This window comes from Scyliorhinus canicula, chromosome 5 (genome assembly GCF_902713615.1).
Source record: "Scyliorhinus canicula chromosome 5, sScyCan1.1, whole genome shotgun sequence".
NCBI classification, from domain to species: domain Eukaryota; kingdom Metazoa; phylum Chordata; class Chondrichthyes; order Carcharhiniformes; family Scyliorhinidae; genus Scyliorhinus; species Scyliorhinus canicula.
In genome coordinates, this window is record NC_052150.1 from 31,678,729 (window position 1) to 31,699,409 (window position 20,681).

At 49.4% G+C, this 20,681-nt stretch overlaps 1 protein-coding gene across 4 annotated transcripts in view; it reads right to left on the minus strand.

Annotated features, from left to right (window-relative positions):
• LOC119965893 overlaps nucleotides 1-20,681 on the minus strand; it is a 119,797-nt gene that overhangs the window by 33,104 nt on the left and 66,012 nt on the right. For 3 of the 4 annotated variants that reach the window (XM_038796863.1, XM_038796862.1, XM_038796861.1), the window contains 3 exons: nucleotides 12,519-12,640; nucleotides 5,164-5,194; nucleotides 1,246-1,340 (listed from right to left, as the gene is read on the minus strand). In XM_038796863.1, coding sequence (XP_038652791.1) covers nucleotides 1,246-1,340; nucleotides 5,164-5,194; nucleotides 12,519-12,640 — 248 coding nt within the window. The remainder of the gene's footprint in view (nucleotides 1-1,245; nucleotides 1,341-5,163; nucleotides 5,195-12,518; nucleotides 12,641-20,681) is intronic. The other variant, XM_038796864.1, reaches the window with a different exon arrangement.

A 20,681-nucleotide genomic window follows, 5' to 3' on the forward strand; every position in this document is an offset into this window, starting at 1 on the left:
CAGCTTACTGACTGCATACATAGCTTTGAGCTTATTTTTGAAAGGTTCATGCTATCCACATAAGAAATGCTTTCATAGAATCACTACAGTGCAGGAGGAGGCCATTCAGCCCATCGAGTCTGCACCGGCCCACTAAAAGAGCACTCTTCCTATCCCTGTAACCCAGTAACCCCAACTAATCTTTGGACACTAAGGGGCAATTTAGCATGGCCAATCCACCGAACATGCACATCTTTGGACTGTTGGAGGAAACCCGAGCAGTCGGAGGAAACCCACGCAGACATTGGGAGAAAGTGCAACATAATGGACTAAAAGCCATGGGGCTGGATTCTCCGCACCCCAACTCCAAAATCGTGTTCGGTGACGGGGTGGAGAATCCGTTTTCGCGCACAAAATCGGGAGCGGTGCCGGTTCTTGAATTCTACGCCTCCCGAAAATTGGCGTACTCACGGAGTACGCTGCGCCAAGTATCCACCGCCCCAGGCCATTGCTCTGTTGCCAACCCGGCCGAATTCCCGACGGCGTGGTTCTAACATGGTCCCACCATCCGTGATTTCACGGGGCGGCTGCGGACCCAGTCTGGGGCCACCAGTCGGGGGGAGGGCTGATCAATGGGCAGGGGGGCTTCATTCGGGGCTCCGGGCAATGAGTGCAGCGGTCTGGGGGACCGTGTGCATGAGTGGCCTCTGACCTTCCAGAAGTGTTGGGGGTCGTATCGGCAGCTAGAGGTGCGAACTCTACGGCAGCTGCCTGCTAGCCCCCTGCAAAACGGGGAATCTGTGGCCTTTTGAATCCCGTTTTCCTGGCGTAAAAGACCACAGTTTTCACAACGGCGTGGGGACATAATCTCAAAAGCGGAGAATCCAGCCATGAATTTTCAGGACCAATGGCCGGGGGTGGGGGGAAATGGTCGTGGGGAGGGAGCCACATTCATGAGGGGAGGGGTGAGGGGCGTGAGTTTCTTTCTAATGCAGGCTGGGGCGCCCTTTAAGGATGCCACTCTGATCTCTGTGGAGCTATGTTGCCAGCTCTATCAGGCCCTGACCCGCTAGAGTGACAGTCGAAGCCATACCTCCAGATTCTCTGTGCAGATTCTCAGACTGCAGGGAATCTGGAAGGAAAACTCGGCTGTGGAGCTGGAGAGCTAAACGCCCGTTTTTCACTGAAAACGACACTGCAAATTACTGGAAGATTTTGCCCAATATGTTTTAGACTTAACGGTATTTTGGAAACTACGCCACTTACTGTTCTTAGCTTCAATGAGTGCTAACCACGGAGGAAGTTCAAACACTGCAGCCTCCGATTCAGTTAATTCTGATATCAATGATGCAGCTGTGGTGCTATAGAGATTGTAAAACTTGCATATTAACAGGTTGTCATCTCATAACTTTAAATTGAAAACAAACCACTGATCTTGCATGATCAATATTCTCGTACAACATACATAAAAGTCACTCCATCCATTTAAATGTTGATTTTACAGATGTTGGCCTGGATTCTCCACGTCCCCACGCTGGCAGTAGAGTTCCCAATCGGCGGAGAATCGAATGCCCGGAGGAAATCTGATCGTTGCCAGTGGGCGCCAATCAGTTTCTGACGCCCCGGCCACCTGCTGGCAGCATCAACCATTTCAAAGAGAGTTAAATGCATTCCAATTTGCCTCCTTCACACTTAAGTGACTTTGAAGCGCCGAGCTGGAAATTGACAGCACTTAACTCTTTTTTGAAGTGGTTGATGTTTGTAAACGTTGTGGTTACAGCACTTCAGAGTTACTCATCCATGAAGGGAGATGAATGAAGCAAGACTCACACCTGTGTTTGTGGAAGCTGTTAATCACACCCGCTAAGGGAAATGGCTTGCAGCTGAAGGATCTGAGGGGTTTAACTCCGGTCACTGCTATACTCTTTCTTCAAATGGACATGTGATGCTTCTTCTGCCTGAGCCAGCAGGTACATTGCCCAACTGTAATTTTTATCACTGCCCCTGTCTGGACTGCTCTAGCTTCCAGACAGGGCTCTGTTTTCTGTGGTGTTCTGTGCTGCTCAAAATGGTGGCCTGATAGCGGGATTACCTCGTGAATCCCTCGTATTCCTCACCATGGATACTGAATTGTTTCCTGATCTGCTCTCCCAGTCCCATTTCACCTTCAGCGGGAGAACATAGGGTGGGATTCTCCGTTTGCTGACGCCGAAATCGCAAAACACAATTGGGCGGAGAATAGGTTCCGACACCAAAATTGTGGCGGTCTCTGGTTTGATGCCAAATCACAATTTTCCATCACCTCGACAGCATCCGGAATGCATGTACAGTAAATACCATTTGAATGTCATTAGTGAATCTGACCAGTTATTCTCCGGGGCCTCCGTGATTCTCTGTCTCCGATGGGCCGAGTTCCCGAGGGGGCGATTCACTTGTGCTATTAAAAATTATGCAACCGGCGTTGTGGCTGATGAGGGAGATAGAGGGGGTTGGACACAGAGAGGCGTGACTGTGGGCTGCCGGGCTGGATACTGGCCGGGCTAGCTGGGGTGCCTGATGGCCCCTGAGCTACTCCATGCGACAGGGATGCGAGCTAGCATAGACCGTAGATCATAAATCTTGGATTTACCGCACAGAAGTGGCCATTCGGCCCATCGAGTCTGCACCGGCCCTTGGAAAGAGCACCCTACTTAAGCCCACGCCTCCACCTTATCCCCGTAACCCAGTAACCCCACCTAACCTTATGGACACTAAAGGGCAATTTAGCATGGCCAATCCACCTAACCTGCACATCTTTGGACTGTGGGAGGAAACCGGAGCTCCCAGGGGAAACCCATGCAGACAAGGGGAGAAAGTGCAAACTCCACACAGACCGTCATCTGAGGCAGGAATTGAACCCAGGACTCTGGGGCTGTGAGGTAGCAGTGCTAACCACTGTGCCACCGTGCTCTGGTCTCACGGCCATAGAGCACAGGGAGTGGTTATGTCCCATCTCCATCTGGGACTACACCACATCACACTTTGACTGTGCCACCACCTTTTAGGTCTGTGTCACATCAGCCAGTGACTGTGCCATCTCCCTCTGGGACTGGACCACCTCCCTCTGTATCTACGTCACATTGACCAGCGCCTGGGCAATGCCACCGCGTTCCCAGCCATGGCCTGCTGTGACTGGGCCACGCTCAGGATCGCCGCTGTGATTTTCAGGTGGCTCTGGCACATGGGGGTTGTGAGGTGGCAACCCTGTCCTGGACCTCAGCCACCACCTGCACAGAGTGACCCAGGCCTTGGACACATTATTCCATAGCCCAAACCGTCACCACCAATGCCTCCACCGAGGACACCAACCGTGTGGTTTTGGCCTGGGTGGCACACATGGAAGGCACCACTACCTCCAATTGCCGCCCTGCAGGTTGTGGGGGAGGGGGTTACGGGTGTCTTGGACGGGGCTAGTGCCAGGGTCACAGTGCTGACTACTCACCCTGGCCGCCCTGAGGAGGTCATGCAGTTTCTTCCGGCACTGCGGACCCATCTGGACAGTGTTGCTGATGGCGCTGAGAACCTCTGCCACCTGCGCCCAGGCATGACGAACAGCGGCGGCTGGCAGCCTCCTTCCCGGGCCGGGGTACAGGGTTGTGGTGATCCACTGTGTGCACCTGTATTAGGGGATGTAAGGTAGGGCCTGCACTACAGGTTCGCCGGTAGCCCCTGCCGGCTAGCTCCGCCCCCAAGGAGCCGTATAAATATGCATGACCTCCTCCTGATCAGCCATTTCGCCAGTTGCAGCAGGAGGCCACGCATCTGACTGTAATAAAGCCACAGTTGTACCAATGTGAGTCTTTCGTGCAATTGATCGTGCATCAAGGGTCAACTGCCTCTCCTCGATAGTGGCCAGGAGGGTCTCGAGCTTGGCATGAAACAGGGAACTGCTCTCCCCGCTGCCATCTTGTTGGCTGGGATGGTGTGTGTGGGGAGTGCAGTGTGTATAAGCAGCTGCAGCTTGTCAGCCTCCCGAGTGTCAATCGTGTAACCGGCGAATCCTGCACTGTCTTTCACTGAAATCAATGGTGTTCCACGTGGTGCCGGTGCTAGCCCCTTAACAGTAGCTGAATCGGTCCAGTGCCAGTTTTGCTGTTGTGGAACTTCACGAATCCTGCGTTGACGTCAATACTTAGTCAGAGAAATTGAGAAAATAGCCGCCAATCTTTCACCTAAGAAAATAGTACAATTCTTTCTTTAAATTCTTCCATGGGTTGTGGGCATTACTGAATTAGAAAACAAAACTGCATTACTGTTGCTCCTGGAGAAGAATTTTAAAAATCAAGGCTTTGTTTGACTAGATTATGTAGTTCAGTGAACAGAAGATTGTGCCCAGTCTGGTTCAGTCTCAGGTAGTTGCCACGGAGAGGGATGGAGTTGGCGATTAGGGACAGAATTTGTCACAGGTATGAAAGGCAGTGGCTTCAGTCTCTCCAATATTTAATTGAACGACATTTTTGTCAATCCAGTACTGGATGTCAGACAAGTCGTCAGATAATTTAGCCAGAGTGGAGGAATCGAGAGAGTTGGTAGTGAGGTAGAGCTGGGTGTCGTTGGCGTACATGTAGAGACAAATGCATGTTTTCAGATGTCACTGGGGAGAGTCATGTAGACAAGAAATAGGATAAAATAACAGGAAGGAAAGGACCAGCTAGTCCTTCTGCTTGGTCCCATCCAGTTGCAGTGCCTTATGCATCTGGCCAAGAAAAACTCTACCCATTGCGTACCATGAGATTTCCTGCAGCATGACATCCAAGTCCCTGTTGTCTTTCATCTAGCATATATGACTTTAATGGTCACAGGGCGATCAACGTCTTGTCTCCACCTTCTAGAAAGATCCAGCCTCTCCAGCCAGCAGAGGCATTGCTGGCCCCACAATATACGTGAGGCCATCTGATCCAATCTCTGTGACCCTTCCAGACACAGGCTCCAGCAAACTCTGGGCAGTCGACCAATAACTGCAAAATCCCCAGAAAGCCCTTTTGAGTTGAAGGTGGAAATCCTGAAGGTCAAAGGTGTGCCTGGATTCCCCAAAACCAGAACATTCTGGACCATGTCACTTGAAGAAAAGTTGTAATTTTGTAATACATCAGCAAAATAATGCAACAATTGCCAACTTCAACTGCAACCAAAACGTCTTCTTACCTGAGCACTTGTGAAGTTCTCCGGCATTCACCTTAAATAGAAAGAAACCTTCCATTAATTATTGTACAATTTGAGTACAAATAAAAATGATGTCCTTATTTAGAAGTTATCTTTACTCTGATACCCCAATCTCTTTGTAAAAGGGGCTAACATACTATTCGCTTTCCAAATTGCAAATTTAGTTAACTAAATGATTTGCCTCCGAGGATACCCAGATTCCTCTGATGGAAGAAAGTATTCTACTTTACTGTTTTCCTCCCAAGGTGATTAGCTTCACATTCCTCCACATTACATCCCATCTGCCATGTTCTTGGCACTCACATAACCTTTCTCAATCCTTTACAACCTCTTTTTGTAGTCCTCACAGTTTACTTTCCCGTCTAGCATTGCATTGTCAGCAAATTTGGATACGCTACACTCTGTCCTCTCGTCTAATTAATTGATATAGATTGTAACTAGCTGAGACACCAGAACCAATTGTTGCATATGTCTCTTGTTAAAGCCTGCCAACCTGAAAGTAACCAGTTTATTTATACTCTCTGCCTCTTGCTAATTTAATACCCCCAATTCTACGAGTAGAAACTTATAGTTACGTTGAGAATCCTGGTGGCAGACTAGAAGTGTCCAGTGCTTCTGCTCGGAGGCGGGGCAACTGACCACACACAATTACGCAGCCAATTATAGGCCAACCAACTGGACATTCACAGTCGAGGGTGTAATGTTCTTTCATAATGCTGATGTTGAATCTTGATGTGGTAGTGTTAACAAAGAACATTAGACTTTGTTTTACAACAAAACTATTTATTACTAACACCACTCTAAAGGATTATTATAATGTCTACAATTAATACAGTTGGAAATAATTATCCAATTCTAACTTACACTAAGATGCTACAAAGATACTCAAATATGCAACTGCTATGAACTCCTTACTAACACCTTGTCCTGGAACATATGGTGCGTCTGGGTCACATACTTGCACTGGCCTGCATACTTGCACCACCTGCTGGTCGGACACTAGAACTACAACAGTAAAACATATAATTTATAATACACATACAGATGATGATGATCTATTCATATTAGTCTACCTATCATCGCAGAGGGTCCCTCATTACCCCTCGAAGTTGGCAGACCGGGTGCCATTTTTTGAAAGGTCCCCAGACAGGCATACCCTTGCTGCAATCCAGCAACGTCAGTCTCGCTTTTTGAGTGGATGGGGTACAAATGCAGCAAATTGCTGATCGAACCCTCAGCAAAACTGCAACTGTAGTTGCAACCCACTGCAGGTTCTGAGCACTGAGAACGAGCGGCCCCATGTTTTAGCGATGACTCCCTGCAGGTCCTTCTCCAGGCCGTCTGGGCTGGCATGGCAGTGGTTCTGTTTCCTTGTCATGGAAGCAGCAGACCCTCATGCCTAACCAAGGTGGTCTTGATGGCTGTTACAACAGAGGCTAGCAGCTGTGGGATGTTTAACTGAACCCGAGTCCAATGACTGCAAAAGGGTCAATGCCTCCTTCCAAGGGTAAGTGGCACGGAATAGTTACTGCAAAGTGGCACTCATGATAGCAGAAGGCTAGGTAAATGCATGAGTGGTATACGAGATGTAGAGCTGGGAAGCGGGAATATAATTCCATGTGTTCTCTACTGTTGGTCCTCACGTAGTCACAGCCGGCAGCAATGCAGAAGATCACCTCTGAGGATGACACTTCGGACCTCTTAGAGGTTGCCACACAACCCTGCTAGTGATTCCATACAAGCCTGTTGGACTTTAACCTGGTGTTGTAAGACTTCTTACTGTGCCCACCAGTCCAACGCTGGCATCTCCACATCACCATCAGTTAATGATTGTCAGCGCAGTTAATTCATCACCCATATTGATGAGGAGGAATTTCTTCAGAGGGTGGTGAATCTGTGGAACTCTTTGCCACAAAAGGCTGTGGAGGCCAAATCACGGAGTGTCTTTAAGACAGAGATAGATAGGTTCTTGATTAATAAGAGGATCGGGGTTATGGGGAAAAGGCAAGAGAATGGGGATGAGAAAAATATAAGCCATGGCAGATGCAACCAATGGCAGAGCAGACTCAATGGGCCAAATGGCCTAATTCTGCTCCTATGTCTTATGCTATTATTACAAATGCTCCTCACATTGAGACACAGAGCCTTCAGGTTTGTTTTTTTGGCAATTATTGCCCTTTTAGAATTATGATGTAATGTGGCCCTTTTGGATTTTTGTTTTTGGTTTCTCTGCCTTCCACTTTTCCCTTTACTGCCTTTTGTTTCTGTCCCCACCTCACTTCCCTCCAACTTCCTGCATCGGTTCCCATCCTCTCCTCTGCCAGGCTCTGTGGATTCCTCACAGATGTCATGACAGCTGCTCCATGCACCGGCCAATTTCTGTCACTGGATGGATCGTGATCAATCTAAAAATATTGGCTCTGACTTCCTGGATCCCCAGCAATGATTTTGCCGGGTACCTCAAAGATACATTGGGGAATCACTCTCAAAGGTTCCCAGGTAAGGGTTGATCCAGCAATATGGGCAGCACAGTTGCACAGTGGTTAGCACTGTGGCTTCACAGCACCAGGGACCCGGGTTTGATTCCTGGCTTGGATCACTGTCTGTGCGGAGTCTGCACGTTCTCCCCGTGTCTGCGTGGGTTTCCTCCGGGTGCCCCAGTTTCCTTCCGCAAGTCCCGTCCGCGTACCCGAACAGGCGCCGAAGTGTGGCGATTTTCACAGTAACTTCATTGCAGTGTTAATGTAAGCCTACTTGTGACACGAATAAAGATTATTATTGTTAATTATCCTGAAGCGCTAACTGCCCTTGGACACTTACTGCTGTAAAACGGGGACATGTCCTCCTTTGCTGCAGTTCTTCTGGACTCTGCCGCTGGACCCAAGGACACATCCTGAGTCAGGAAGTTCAGGTGAGATAGGCCATGAACCTTAGTGCAGGAAAGTGGATGTGGAGTGGTAATCCAATCCTAATTGCCACTCCAAGAAAGTTAAGGCCCATTCTTACGTGAAAGTACAGTAAATCTTTTAAACATTTTACACTGTGGATCATTGGGCAGGATTCTCCGGTTGGCGATACCATAATCGCATTCGGCGATCGGCCGGAGAATCCCCATTTGCGCCGAAATCGGGGGCCGCGCCGCTTTTGTGATGCTCTGCCCCCTTGAAAAGGGAGGACTCGTACGCCGCACGCTGTGAGGACGGCCTCAAGATGTCACCCGAGGCCCTCCCCCAATGCTCCGCCCCTGATGGGCCGAGTTCCCGACGGCACGGAACACTCATCCTTTTTTTCCCATGGACCCCACATGGCGGCTTTAGTCGGGGGAGGGGGGGAGCCATTCCGCTGGCGGGGGGGCCTTCGTCAGGGGTTGGGGGTACTGGTGGGGTGTGGTCCGGAGGTGGTGAGGCTGGTTACAGGGGGGGGGGGCAGTTTTTGGCAGGCTGGGTCTGCGTGCGGTACGCCATGTTGCGCGGTGCAGCAACTGCAGGCCGCCGCCGTGCGCATGCGTGACCATGGACCCGGCTATCCTCCGGCTGTATCCGCAGGTTAAGCCGGGGGCTTTACGCTGCTCAGCTGTCCCCCCCCCCCCACCAGACGGAGGATCGGTGCAGCTTTTGCGCCGTTTTTTCTGGCGTAAAACGTCACTGTTCGCCCGCCTGCGTCAGCACTTCGTCTTCAAATCGGAGAATCCAGCCCGTTGTGCTTCTTTTACATTTTGTTACATACTTTATTTTGCAAATTATCTCAGCTGGACATATATGACGTACATAGATTCCTTCACACATTTCCCGACCTTGAAACCTGACTCTAGCTTTAACATTGATTCCCATGTGAATCTTTGATTCACTTAAAGTTGTTTGACCAGGGGCTTTTCACAGTAACTTCACTGCAGTACAGTAGTCCCCCGTTATACCGCGTTCCGCAATACCGCGGTTCGCGATATACCGCGGGGGGGCTTATGGACCCCAACTGTCAGTTGTGTCAATTTCAGCGGCCGGCTCACTTTGATCCGGAGAGGGAAGCTGCTCTCTCACTGAAGCAATCAGCCGGCCGCTGAAATTGACACTGCCGGCTGCTCTCTCCCTCCAATCAGTACCCCAGCAGCCACAGCCTGTACCCCAGCAGCCACGACCTGCACCCCAGCAGCCACGGCCTGTACCCCAGCAGCCACAGCCTGAACCCCAACAGCCACAGTACCCCAGCAGCCACAGCCTGAAGCCCAGCAGCCACAGCCTGAACCCCAACTACAGAGGGGAGGGGCGATGTGAGACCATGCTGGTCTTGCAGAGGCCCGTATGACCTCCTCCTGTGTTCTCTGCTCTCTCCCTCCAATCAGCCGGCAGTGTTAATTTCAGCGGTGGCTCACTTTGATCCGGAGAGGGAAGCTGCTCTCTCACTGAAACAATCAGCCGGCCGCTGAAATTGACACTGCTGGCTGCTCTCTCCCTCCAATCAGAAACATTAAAACTTAAAAGTTGGATTGGAGGGAGAGAGCAGCCGGCAGTGTCAATTTCAGCGGCCGGCTGATTGTTTTAGTGAGAGAGCAGCTTCCCTCTCCGGATCAAAGTGAGCCGGCCGCTGAAATTGACACTGTTTTAATTAGATCCACGATGGGGGTTTTAAATTTATTTAAAAATCTATGCTAGCGCTTCCCATTGTGAGTCTACGGGGGTCTGACCTCTCCCCCCGCCCCCCGTAGACTCTCAATGGGAAGCGCATGCATAGATTTTTAAATAAATTTAAAACCCCCATCGTGGATATCCGCGGCTCGGTTGCAACGCGGGTGGCTGTCTTGGACCCCAACACCCGCGTTATAAAGGGGGACTACTGTATGAATGTAAGCCTACTTGTGACAATAAAGATTATTAAATTAAATTTAAAGTCGTGAATTTCAGGAATGCAGCCACAACTTTAAGTGAGGACTGTCTTTGTGCAATCAATTGCATCTTCTACTTGGATAAATACAGCCATGGAGACAAATCCAACAGGAATTAGATATAGCTCTTGGGGCTAAAGGGATTCGGGGGGGGGGGGGGGGGGGGGGGGGAAGGTGGGGTCAGGATATTGAACTTGATGATCAACCATGATCATGTTGAATGGTGGGGCAGGCTCGAAGGGCTGAATGGCCTCCTTCTGCTCCCATTTTTCATGTACGTTTCCTTGACGTCCTGGCTGCTTGGCTCTCGGGGTTTGTGGCGAACCGCACAAAATTATTGGCTCTTTTGAACAGGGCATTGTGTGTGGCTGACTGCAAGATGTCACACCACACAAGGCCCCCATGGAGCCCTGGAATGACCCGATGGCTTAGAAATTCAGCATACTCTCCTCGACAATGTGAGTAATTCTATGGACTGCACCCCAACTGCCGTGTGGGTGGTTCTGGCAAACCCACTGATTTTGGCCAGTCTGGAATCAGTTTTAAAAGGTCCATTGTCGCCATGGGAGATCATCATCGGGTACACAAGCAGTGGGATCCATGATGAAAGAGTATTTTCTGTTGGACATCTTCACCCGCCAATCCTCCTACTGCAAGTCCACGGCTGTTACTCCTTGACGTGGTGGGTTTAACCTTGTGGCATGGTGTGAGGAAAGATGTACTGCTGCTGGGCTGAGGAGGTCAATGAATAAGGGCAGGCTTGCGTAGGACAAGATCTTCTCCAGTAACTTGCCTCCCATTTCATGGTCTTCCTGCAGGAGCTTTCATAGGTCAATGACTGGCCGTCGTGATGTCAGGCCACAAAGGATCAGCGATCTCATCATGCCTGCCATCAGTACCCAGCCTCCGCCAAGGAAGCCAATGACCTTCCTCGCAGACCAAATTCAACAAGTCTGCACTTGAAGAATCCTGGTATCACAGAATCAAAAACTGCCAGAAGGCTGGCAAAACTCTGGTCAGTACAATCTATTTGGCCCATCTGCCTGACTTGAGGAATATTGGGAGCCGATTGTATTATAGTGCCCACAGCCTGGCCTCCACCCATTCCATCATGGCCACATCCCTCCTCAATCTGGTTTCCAGCCAACTCTCCCTGCTCTTGAAGGTATGTTCCTGTACACTCCAAGTCACTCACCATCCTCATTTGAAAATATGTCACTGATCCTTCACTGTTGCTGTGTCAAAATCCTGGAAATCCCTCCCTAACAGCACTGTGAGTGTACCTACCGTACATGGACAGCAGCAGTTCAAGAGATCAGCTCACCACCACCTTCTGAAGGGCAATTAGGGATGGGAAATAAATGCTGGCCTAGCCAGCGACGCCCACATCCTATAAATTAATTTAAAAAACTCCCAATCTATGCATCAGTCACCTTTGATCTTCCTTCCATCAACGTCGACCCTTCCTCCATCACCCTTGCGGTGCCTCCACTGATGCCTGAGTCACCCTGCATCAACCGTCTCTCAACCTAGAAATGCCCCGTAACCATCTAGCTGGCCACTGGTACACTTAATCTGCCTACCATCATCCTTGACCCTCCCGCTATCAATTTTAACCTGCCCTTGTTACCGTCGGCTCTCCAACCTCATCTTTGAGCTGTCCTCAATCACCCTTATCTTCCCTCTATCGTGCTTGATCTACCGTCTTGCTGCCTTTTGTTACCTGGGATGATGTGTGTGTGTGGGGGGGTGAAGTGTGTATATGCAGCTGCAGCTTGTCAGCCTCCTGGGTGTCAATCGTGAATCTGGCACCGTTTCTCATTGGAATCGATTGTGTTCCACGTGGCGCCAGTGGTAGCCCATTAGCGGTCGCTGAATCAGTCCAGATGCGGTGCCAGTTTTGCTACCATGGAAGTCCACAAATCCTGCCCCGGAGTCAACACCGTCTCAGGAACGGAGAATCCAGCCGCACGACTTACGAAGTTCAGAGTTTGGTGGACGAGATGTCCTGTCGCTGTGGCCATTGTTACTTTAAAATTGCAGCAAGGTGTCAGGTGACTGGCTGCACCATTTCCTACCTCAGCAATTCTCCGTTTTTAACATCAGACAAAAAAAATGACTTTATACAATATTCTCGCTGATTAATCTCTATTCTGACACATCTCAACTGTGACACTCTTCTTAAGTGCTTATTCTCAGACCTAGGAATGAGACGGCATTTTTATAGTATCCCCCCCCCCCCCCCCCCCCCAGCCCATAATACCACATCTAATTTCAGTAATTTATAAGCAAAAGCTACCTCTGAAGACAGATTAACTAAGCGCAAAGCAGCCAGATAAAGTTTTGCTTTCAAAGGAAACACTGAAATTGAATTGCAAAAATTTGAAAGATCTTCCTAACTATATAATTTGTTTTGAAAATGCTCATTTTTCAAGATACAGTTTGTTTTTCAACTTAATACCTGAGTTCAGTGGTCCATTATCATTGCAGAGAAAGGTTTTCCATGCAAGTTCAGGAGTCCTCAATTCTTTGGCGTCCAAATGCATCGATGGGTAACATTTGGTCATCTTTTGACGATTAATCCTGCAATAGTGTTTTGAAAGGATCATGAACATTGAATGCTGAAACTTCTAAATACTTACAACTACACTTTGAAAACAATGACTGGAATTCTCCGGCTGTAGGGATTCCTGTTCCTGCCGGCAGCACCCACGGGCTTCCCAGCAGTGTGACGTAGCTTCAATGGGAAATCCCATTGACAAGTGGCGGGAGCAGTGAATCCTGCCGCCAGCGAATGGTGCACTGCCGAGATACACAGTGGGGGAACGAAGAATCCAGCCCAATATGTGGAATACTCATGCAATATTTTCTTTCATTACTAACTTTAAAAAAAAAAGAAATGTACATTATTCCAAACATATCCAACTTTTCCCCTTCTGAACCTCCCCACTCTCCCAACCAGCCACCCAACCCCCATCTGCGACAAACAATTCCTCCAACATGGTCGTGAACAATCCCCACTGTGTCTCAAAGCCCTCCGCTGATCCCCTCAATTCAAATTTGATCTTCTCCAAATGGAGGAAGTCGTACAGGTCCCCCACTCAGGCCGCCACCCCAGACGGCATTGTCCACCGCCATTGCAGCAAAATTCTTTACTGGGCAACCAGAGAGGCGAAGGCTTCGACATCAGCCTTCCTCCCCTCCATTCCGATACCCCAAATATTGCCACGGCCCGGCCTCTACCCCCTCCACCTTTGCTAATAGATAGATAGAGAAATAAAGCACAGAACAGGCCCTTCGGCCCACAATATTGCGCCGAACTTTTGTCCTAGGTTAATCATAGAATTTTGGATAATTTTTCATGGCCAATCCACCCAACCTGCACATCTTTGGACTGTGGGAGGAAACCGGAGTACCCGGAGGAAACCCACTCATCCTCGCCCGAATCATGTGCACCCTATGTACCACCTTAAATTGTATCAAACTCATCATCGCACATGAGGAGGTCGAATTCACCCTCCGCAGCGCCTCACTCCACACTACCCAACCTATACCCCCCCCAACTCCTCCTCCCATTTCTCCTTGATCCTCACCACATGCGCTCCCCCCCTGCTACCCCAGCCACCTGTATTTGGCCCCAATCCTACCCTCCCCTTCCACGTCCACCCTCGGTTCCAGCACACAATTAAAGTCCCTTCCCATAATTAATTGGTGCGTGGCCAAGTCTGGGATCGCTCCCAGCAGCCGCCTCACAAACCCACGTCGTCCCAATTCGGTGCATATTCATTCACAAGCACAACCGGCGACCCCTCCAGCACCCCGCTCACTATCAAGTATCTCCCACCTGGGTCCCACACTTCGTCACTTCCAAACCCCGTCGTTTTACTCAACAGACTGGCCACCCCCTGCGACTTCAAGTCAAACACCAAGTGAAACACCAGACCTACCCGTTCTACACCTAACCTGATCCCTCACCTGGAAGTGCGTCTACTGCAGAAAGACCACCCCTGCCTTCAAACTCCTCAGGTGCTCCATTACCTGTGATCTCTTCACCAGCCTGTTCAGTCCCCCACGTTCCATGTTCTGAACCTTACCGGTGGCTTGCGCCTCCATTCCCCTCTATTATCCGACATCCGCCCCTACCAATTATATCTCATTTAATTTCATCCTAACCCGTCTCATCCAAGATGGCCTCCTTGTCCGTCAATGACCTGCTCAGAACTGCCATGTCACAGCCCACTCCCCCTCGCTTTCTCCTCCTCTCCCCACCCCATTGCCCTATCCTCACGGCCATCTCCCCCACCTCGCCACTGTTCACCAGCGTGGCAGCTCCTGCTCGAAGGCTCCTTCTATCTACCTCTCCACCCCTCCCTCCACCCTTTCCTCCTTGATCTGTGTAAACAGCTCCCTGTGGACCCCATCTACCCCACCCAAACAAAGACAACTCTAGAACCACAGGTCACCTCCTCCAAAAAATAAACAGCACCACAGGCAGCTGGAGGTGGGAGGGTGAGGGGGGGGGGGGGGGGGGGGGGCAGCTGCCCCATTACAAACCTCCCCCTTAACAAAAAATCCCCACAATGAACTCACTCCACCCGAGAAGAAAGAAAACTCCCCCAACCCACCAGCACCCACACTACCTAACTTTGTTGTTCCAACACCTCCGTCTCCCATCAAAGTTCAGTTTATGCTCTCTGTTCAGGGTGCCACAGTGGTTAGCACTGCTGCCTCACAGCTCCAGGGTCCCCGGTTCAATTCCAGCCTCGGGTCACTGTCTGTGTGGAGTTTGCACTTTCTCCCCGTGTCTGCGTGGGTTTCCTCCGGGTGCTCCGATTTCCTCCCACAGTCCAAAGATTTGCAGGTTAGGTGGATTGGCCATGCTAAATTGCCTCTTAGTCTGCAAAATGTTAGGTCAGGATACTAGGTTTGCAGGGATAGGGTGGAGGCATGGGCATAAGTAGGGTGCTCTTTGTAAGTCTGGTGCAGACTCAATGGGTCAAATGGCCTCTCTCTGCACTGTAAATTCTATGATTCTATGAATAAAGTCACTGGCCACCTCTGGGGTTTCGAAATAATACTCCCAGCCTTCAAAAGTCACCCACTCTTGCGCTGGGGACAGCTCCCTGAACCTGATCTGCTGTCGGTAAAGAGCTGCTCTGGCCCTGTTAAACTCAGCATGCCTTTTCACCAGCTCCACTCCAATGTCCTGGTATATTCGGACCTTATTCCCTTCCCATTTGCAATTCTGCTTCTTCCTGGTCCTCCGCAGGATCTTCTCTTTCTCCACAAACTTGTGGAGCCTCACAATCACCGCCCGCAGCAGCTCTCCCGCACTTGGCTTCTGCCTTAGAGACCTGTGCACTCTATCCACCTTTGGGGCCTTGTCCAGCACCCTCTCCGGCACCAGCCCAGCCAACATACTTGAGACGTACCTCATGGCACTCGTACCTTCCACATCCTCAGCCAGGCCAATGATGCACAGGTTCTGTCGTCTAGATATGTTCTCCTGCTCCTCTACCTTTGCTCTTAATGACTTGCAAGGTCCCCCAGGAGCCCCACCGCCTCCTCCAATGCCACCGCCCAATCACTGTGGTCAGACATCACCCTCTCCATCTCCCAGATCTGCGACCCCTGGGCCTCCAAGCACTTCTCGACTCTCCATAAAGCCTTCCAGGGGTGCAACCGCTCCTTCGTTGAGTCTTCCTGCATCTTATTTCTTTGTTGCCGGAATTCCTCTCTAAAAAATGCCATCAGCGAGCTGCTCCATCTGGACTTTCCCAACATGCGACAACCCTTCCCCGTCTGCCACCTTTCCAATTATTACTGCACCAGACCCTCCCACCAGAGACCCCTATTACATAGAACCTCACCAGAAACTCCCCCAAAAAGAGACTCCCACCACGGAGACACCCCTAAGAGACTCCACCGGAGACCCCCATTAGAGGGATCCTGGAGAGGGTCTGGTGATGGGGTCTGGTTAGGGTGGGGTGGGCAAGATTTGCATTGTTCTGCAGAGGGAACCCACCGATGGACCTTGAGGAGGTCCCTTGGCCCATCCCGAGGGAAATACCTGCACCAATTCTCGCTCATGTGAATCCTGACCCAGAGGGCCAGAGAATCATGCGAGCTCGGAGAATTCAGTGCCCAGCCCATTGATAGGATCAGTTTGACCTATTTGCATCTTCCTGCTTGCATGGGGTGCAAACTTCCCCCATCAAAAGCAGCCCTACCAGAAACCCTCCATAAGAGAGACCCCCACCAGAGACCTCCCAATTCTAAAGACCCCAGCAGCGATCCCCCTATAAGAGACCCCCAACAGTGACCCCCATTAGAGAGACCCCTACCAGAGACCCCCATTAGAGACCCTCACCAGCGATCTCACATTCAAGAGTTCTTCACCAGGGCCCCCATTACAGAGACCCCCACAAGAGATTCCCATAAGAGAGACCTCCACCAGAGACTCCCATAAGAGAATCCACCACAGGAGACCCCCATTACAGAGACCCCATGACAGACACCCACTAAAGAGACCTCCATTACAGAGACTCCCCATTATAGAGACTCCCCATTACAGAGACCCCCACCAGAGACTCCCCGTTACAGAGACCCCCATTACACAGACACCTATTACACAGACACCACCAGAGACTTCCCATTTCTAATTTCTCTGCATGCTTGAATGGATATCAAGTACCCAGCTGTAAAACTAACTACAATGTTTCTAAACATCTAGCTATGATTGACAGCACTTGGACAACATCAACGGTAGTTAAGTGCTGTCACTTCGTCTTTTTCTCTGCAGAAAGCACTTAACATGAAAAGGTTGATTAATATACACTACTTTTTTAAATTCCCCATTGGTTTCAAAAATATATACAGATTTTAAGGTTAACTTGGGCGACAACACGTTTCTTAATCTATAATGGTCTCAGTAACACAAAGTCCCTTTTAACACATAGGCTGGTTGTAGTCAGACACACATTCCTATTATGGCCCAGGGTTTAGAGAACACCAAAGTATATCATGGAGTTCACCTGACCCACAACTTTTAATAGATTTTGGTTATGGGGAGCACAAGGACACACTTTACAGGTGTGATGCAACAGAGATCTAAAGTATGTTTAAAACAAAATGTTTATTCTATGAATTAAGTTAACACTTCATAAACACATAGTGAACAGGTTATCAACTGCCAACGCCGATAATCCACAGATACAATACTCTATAGGTAACCATTAATAACTTTCCGAACAACATCTATAAGTAAAAAAAACCCTTTTAACAAAGACAGCAGGTTTGAAATCTCTACAGAGAGCAGGTATCACTTTTAAATTATCAAGTGATCTGAACACCTTTTGAACATACAGAGAGAGAGAGAGACCCCAACATCATTGTAGTCTGAATACAGCTTTCAACTGAAAATGAAACTAAGACACACTGCAGCTCCCAGCTCAAAACGAAAGTAAAAGACAGAATCACATTCCAGCTCCACCCACACAATGACATCACTGCAGCTATTTGATAAACACCCATTTCTTAAAGATACACTCCCATGACACTCCGCTCTGAACCCGAGTGAATTTCAGTGGATTTGTCCTCAAAATCCACCCGATTCTTATACAATGAGCCACCTTGTTTCACTGAACTCAGGCTTCCACTTGAGTAATTTTGAATTCCCGTTTCAAAAAGACATGTTTTCAAATCTTCTTTTAAACGATGCTTTCCCTCAGCTGCTTCAATCAGTGATTTTCTCCCAGGTTTTACTCCTCTCCCTTCAGGTTTCCTTTGCCTTAAAGACTTTTGTACAAACTCCGAGGTCTAGCCACCACTTTTCACAATGATATCAAATAATTTCTCCCAAACTGTTCAATTCTCCATCTGGGAGATTATGGGCTGGATTCTCCAACTGCCGATGCCAAAATCCTGTTCGGCGATTGGCCGGAGAATCCGTTTTGACGCCGCAATTGGGGGCGGTGAAGTTTTTCGGATGCTCCGTCCCCTCAGAAACAGCATCATCGCACCATCCCATATGAGAGAACCCCACCAGAGACCCCTCCGTAAGAGAGACCCCACTAGAGGCCCCTGATTGCAACAATTTACACCAGAGACCCCCCTCCTCCCATTACAGAGTCCCCTGCCTGGAAGCTAGAGAGCAGTCCAAACAGTGGGCTGTTGGGACGGCCTCAGGACGTCGCCAGAGGCCCTCCGCCGATGCTCCACCCCGATGGGCCGACTTCCTGGCGTGGGGTGCTGGTGCTCACAGTTTTTGGGGACCTCACGTGGTGGCTGCGGACTGTGTCCATCTCCTCCACAGTTGTGGGGGTGGGGGAGAGCCGTTTTGCTAGCCGGGAGGACTGGTGGAGTTGGCCCAGGGGTGGCAAGGTGGGTTACGGGGGACACTATCTGGCAGGTCGGCTCCGCACCTAGTTTCAAAATCGGAGAATCCAGCCGTTGAATCGTCTTTGATATGCGCTCGTGAGTGAGAAGCCGGAGGCAATTCACTTTGCCAAGCAAATTTGTGTGTGGCAGAGATTGCAAGGGGGTTTCTGGTGGGTGTTTCTTGTTTGGGGGAATTTCGGAGGTGGTCCCTGCTAGAGGTCTCTTTTATGAGGGGGTCTCTGATGAGAGACTCTGTAATGGGGGTCTATGGTGGGGATCTCTGTAATGGGGGTGGTGAGGGAGCCAACAAAAGCAAAAACATACTTGACTTCATCCTTGAACAGCACAGTGGATAGCACTGTTGCCTCACACCACCAGGGATTTGGGTTCAATTCTGACCTTAGGTTACTGTCTGTGTGGAGTTTGCATATTCTCCCTGTGTTGGTGTGGGTTTCCGCCGGGTGCACCAGTTTCCTTCCGCAGACCAAAGATGTGCAGGGTAGGTGGATTGGCCATGCTCAATTGCCCCTAATTGTTCAAATGTTGGGTGGGGTAATATGGATAGGGTGGAGGATTGGACCTAGGTAGCGTAGTCTTTTGAAGAGTCGGTGCAGACTCGATGTGCTAAATGACCTCCTTCTGCACTGTCGGGATTCTATGATTCTTACCAATCTACCTATCGCAGATGCATCTTTCCATGACAGTATTATTGGAGTGACCACCGCACAGTTCTCCAACAGTACTCAAGAAGCACAAACCATCCAGGATAAAGCAATCCATTTTATTGGGAATTCTTCCACAAACATTCACTCTCTCCAACGCCAGTGGCAGCAGTGTGTAACATCTACACTTCAGCATCTCACCAAGGCTCCTTCAGCAGTAGTTTCCAAACCTATGACTGCTCCCATCTAGAAGGCCAAAAGCAGTAGATGTATGGGAACACCACCAACTGCAAATTACCCTCCAAGCCACATGTTTTGTTATGCTCTTGATGTAGCATAAGCTGCTTCCTTGATGTACACTCTGACAAAGGAAGGTTCAGACTTGGAGATTGCTTTAACACGTTTATTAAACTATTAACAATTCTCCTACTTGGATTCGACTCTCCTGTTAATCCTTCTATAGCTACTCAGACTATCTAACCAGTCTGCTACAATCCACATGGTGGGTGTGATGTTCAATCAACCCTGTGTACTCACTAAGTGTCTCCACTGGAAAGAGACTGATCATGTCTGCTGTGTCCTTATATATGGGTTGGTGTAATCCCCCCCCCACCCCCCCCCCCCCCCCCCCCCCCCCCCCCCCGTGGTAGTGTCACCTCTGTATGTATCGTAAATGCCCATTGGCCGTGTCCTATCTTACTGGCCTATTAGTTGAATGTCTGTATGTCATGTCTCTGGTGTTCCCTCTAGTGTCTAGCTAGTCTACGTGTATTTATATTAGCCCCTTGTGTATTTACAGTGATGCATATCACCATGCCACACACCATCCTGACTTGGAACAATATCACCTTCACTGTCGCTGGATCGAAATCCTGGAACTCCCTCCTTACAGAATTGCACCCTCACCACCCTCCCCTTCTCAAGGGCAATTCCAGATGTGCAAAAAATGCTGACTGAACCAATGATGCCCACACTCCATGAATGAAAAAAAAAATTGAAAACACTCATAATGGAAAATCTTTGGCTTCCAATAAAACCCCAGTTTTAATAACAAGTGCAAATTTCACTGTAGATTCTGAGACTAGTTTGTTCCGTGTAGAAAAAAGTTGTGATTCTCCTTAATATATTCCAGGGTTGTTATCAGTATTCCCTGAATGGGCGGGCAGACTTCAGAAATGTACCCCAAGGGGAAGAAACAGGCTGCGCCCAAGCAATATTCCCTATCGGATGTGTATATGCTGCAGCCTCACACCAATCGTAAAGAGATTGGGCAAGTCATAACAGAATTGCAAGGCTATATTGCCTCACACAAGTGAAGATCAGTCGGAAAAGCAATGGAAGTGAGCAAACCCAGAACCTTCCCTCTGCTGAAAATGAGCCACTCTTGACAACTTTCAGGCTCACAATGCGGTGGCAGTCTCTAATAATCGAAAATAACAGAGGGATTTCAGACTAACGCACAAAAACCTTGTGCATGTGCATTCCAAGATGCGAGCTTAGTGTCAACGCTGTCTACAAAGTGCAAACCAGCAGGGACTGGTTTAGCACAGGGCTAAAGAGCTGGCTTTTAAACCAGACCAAGA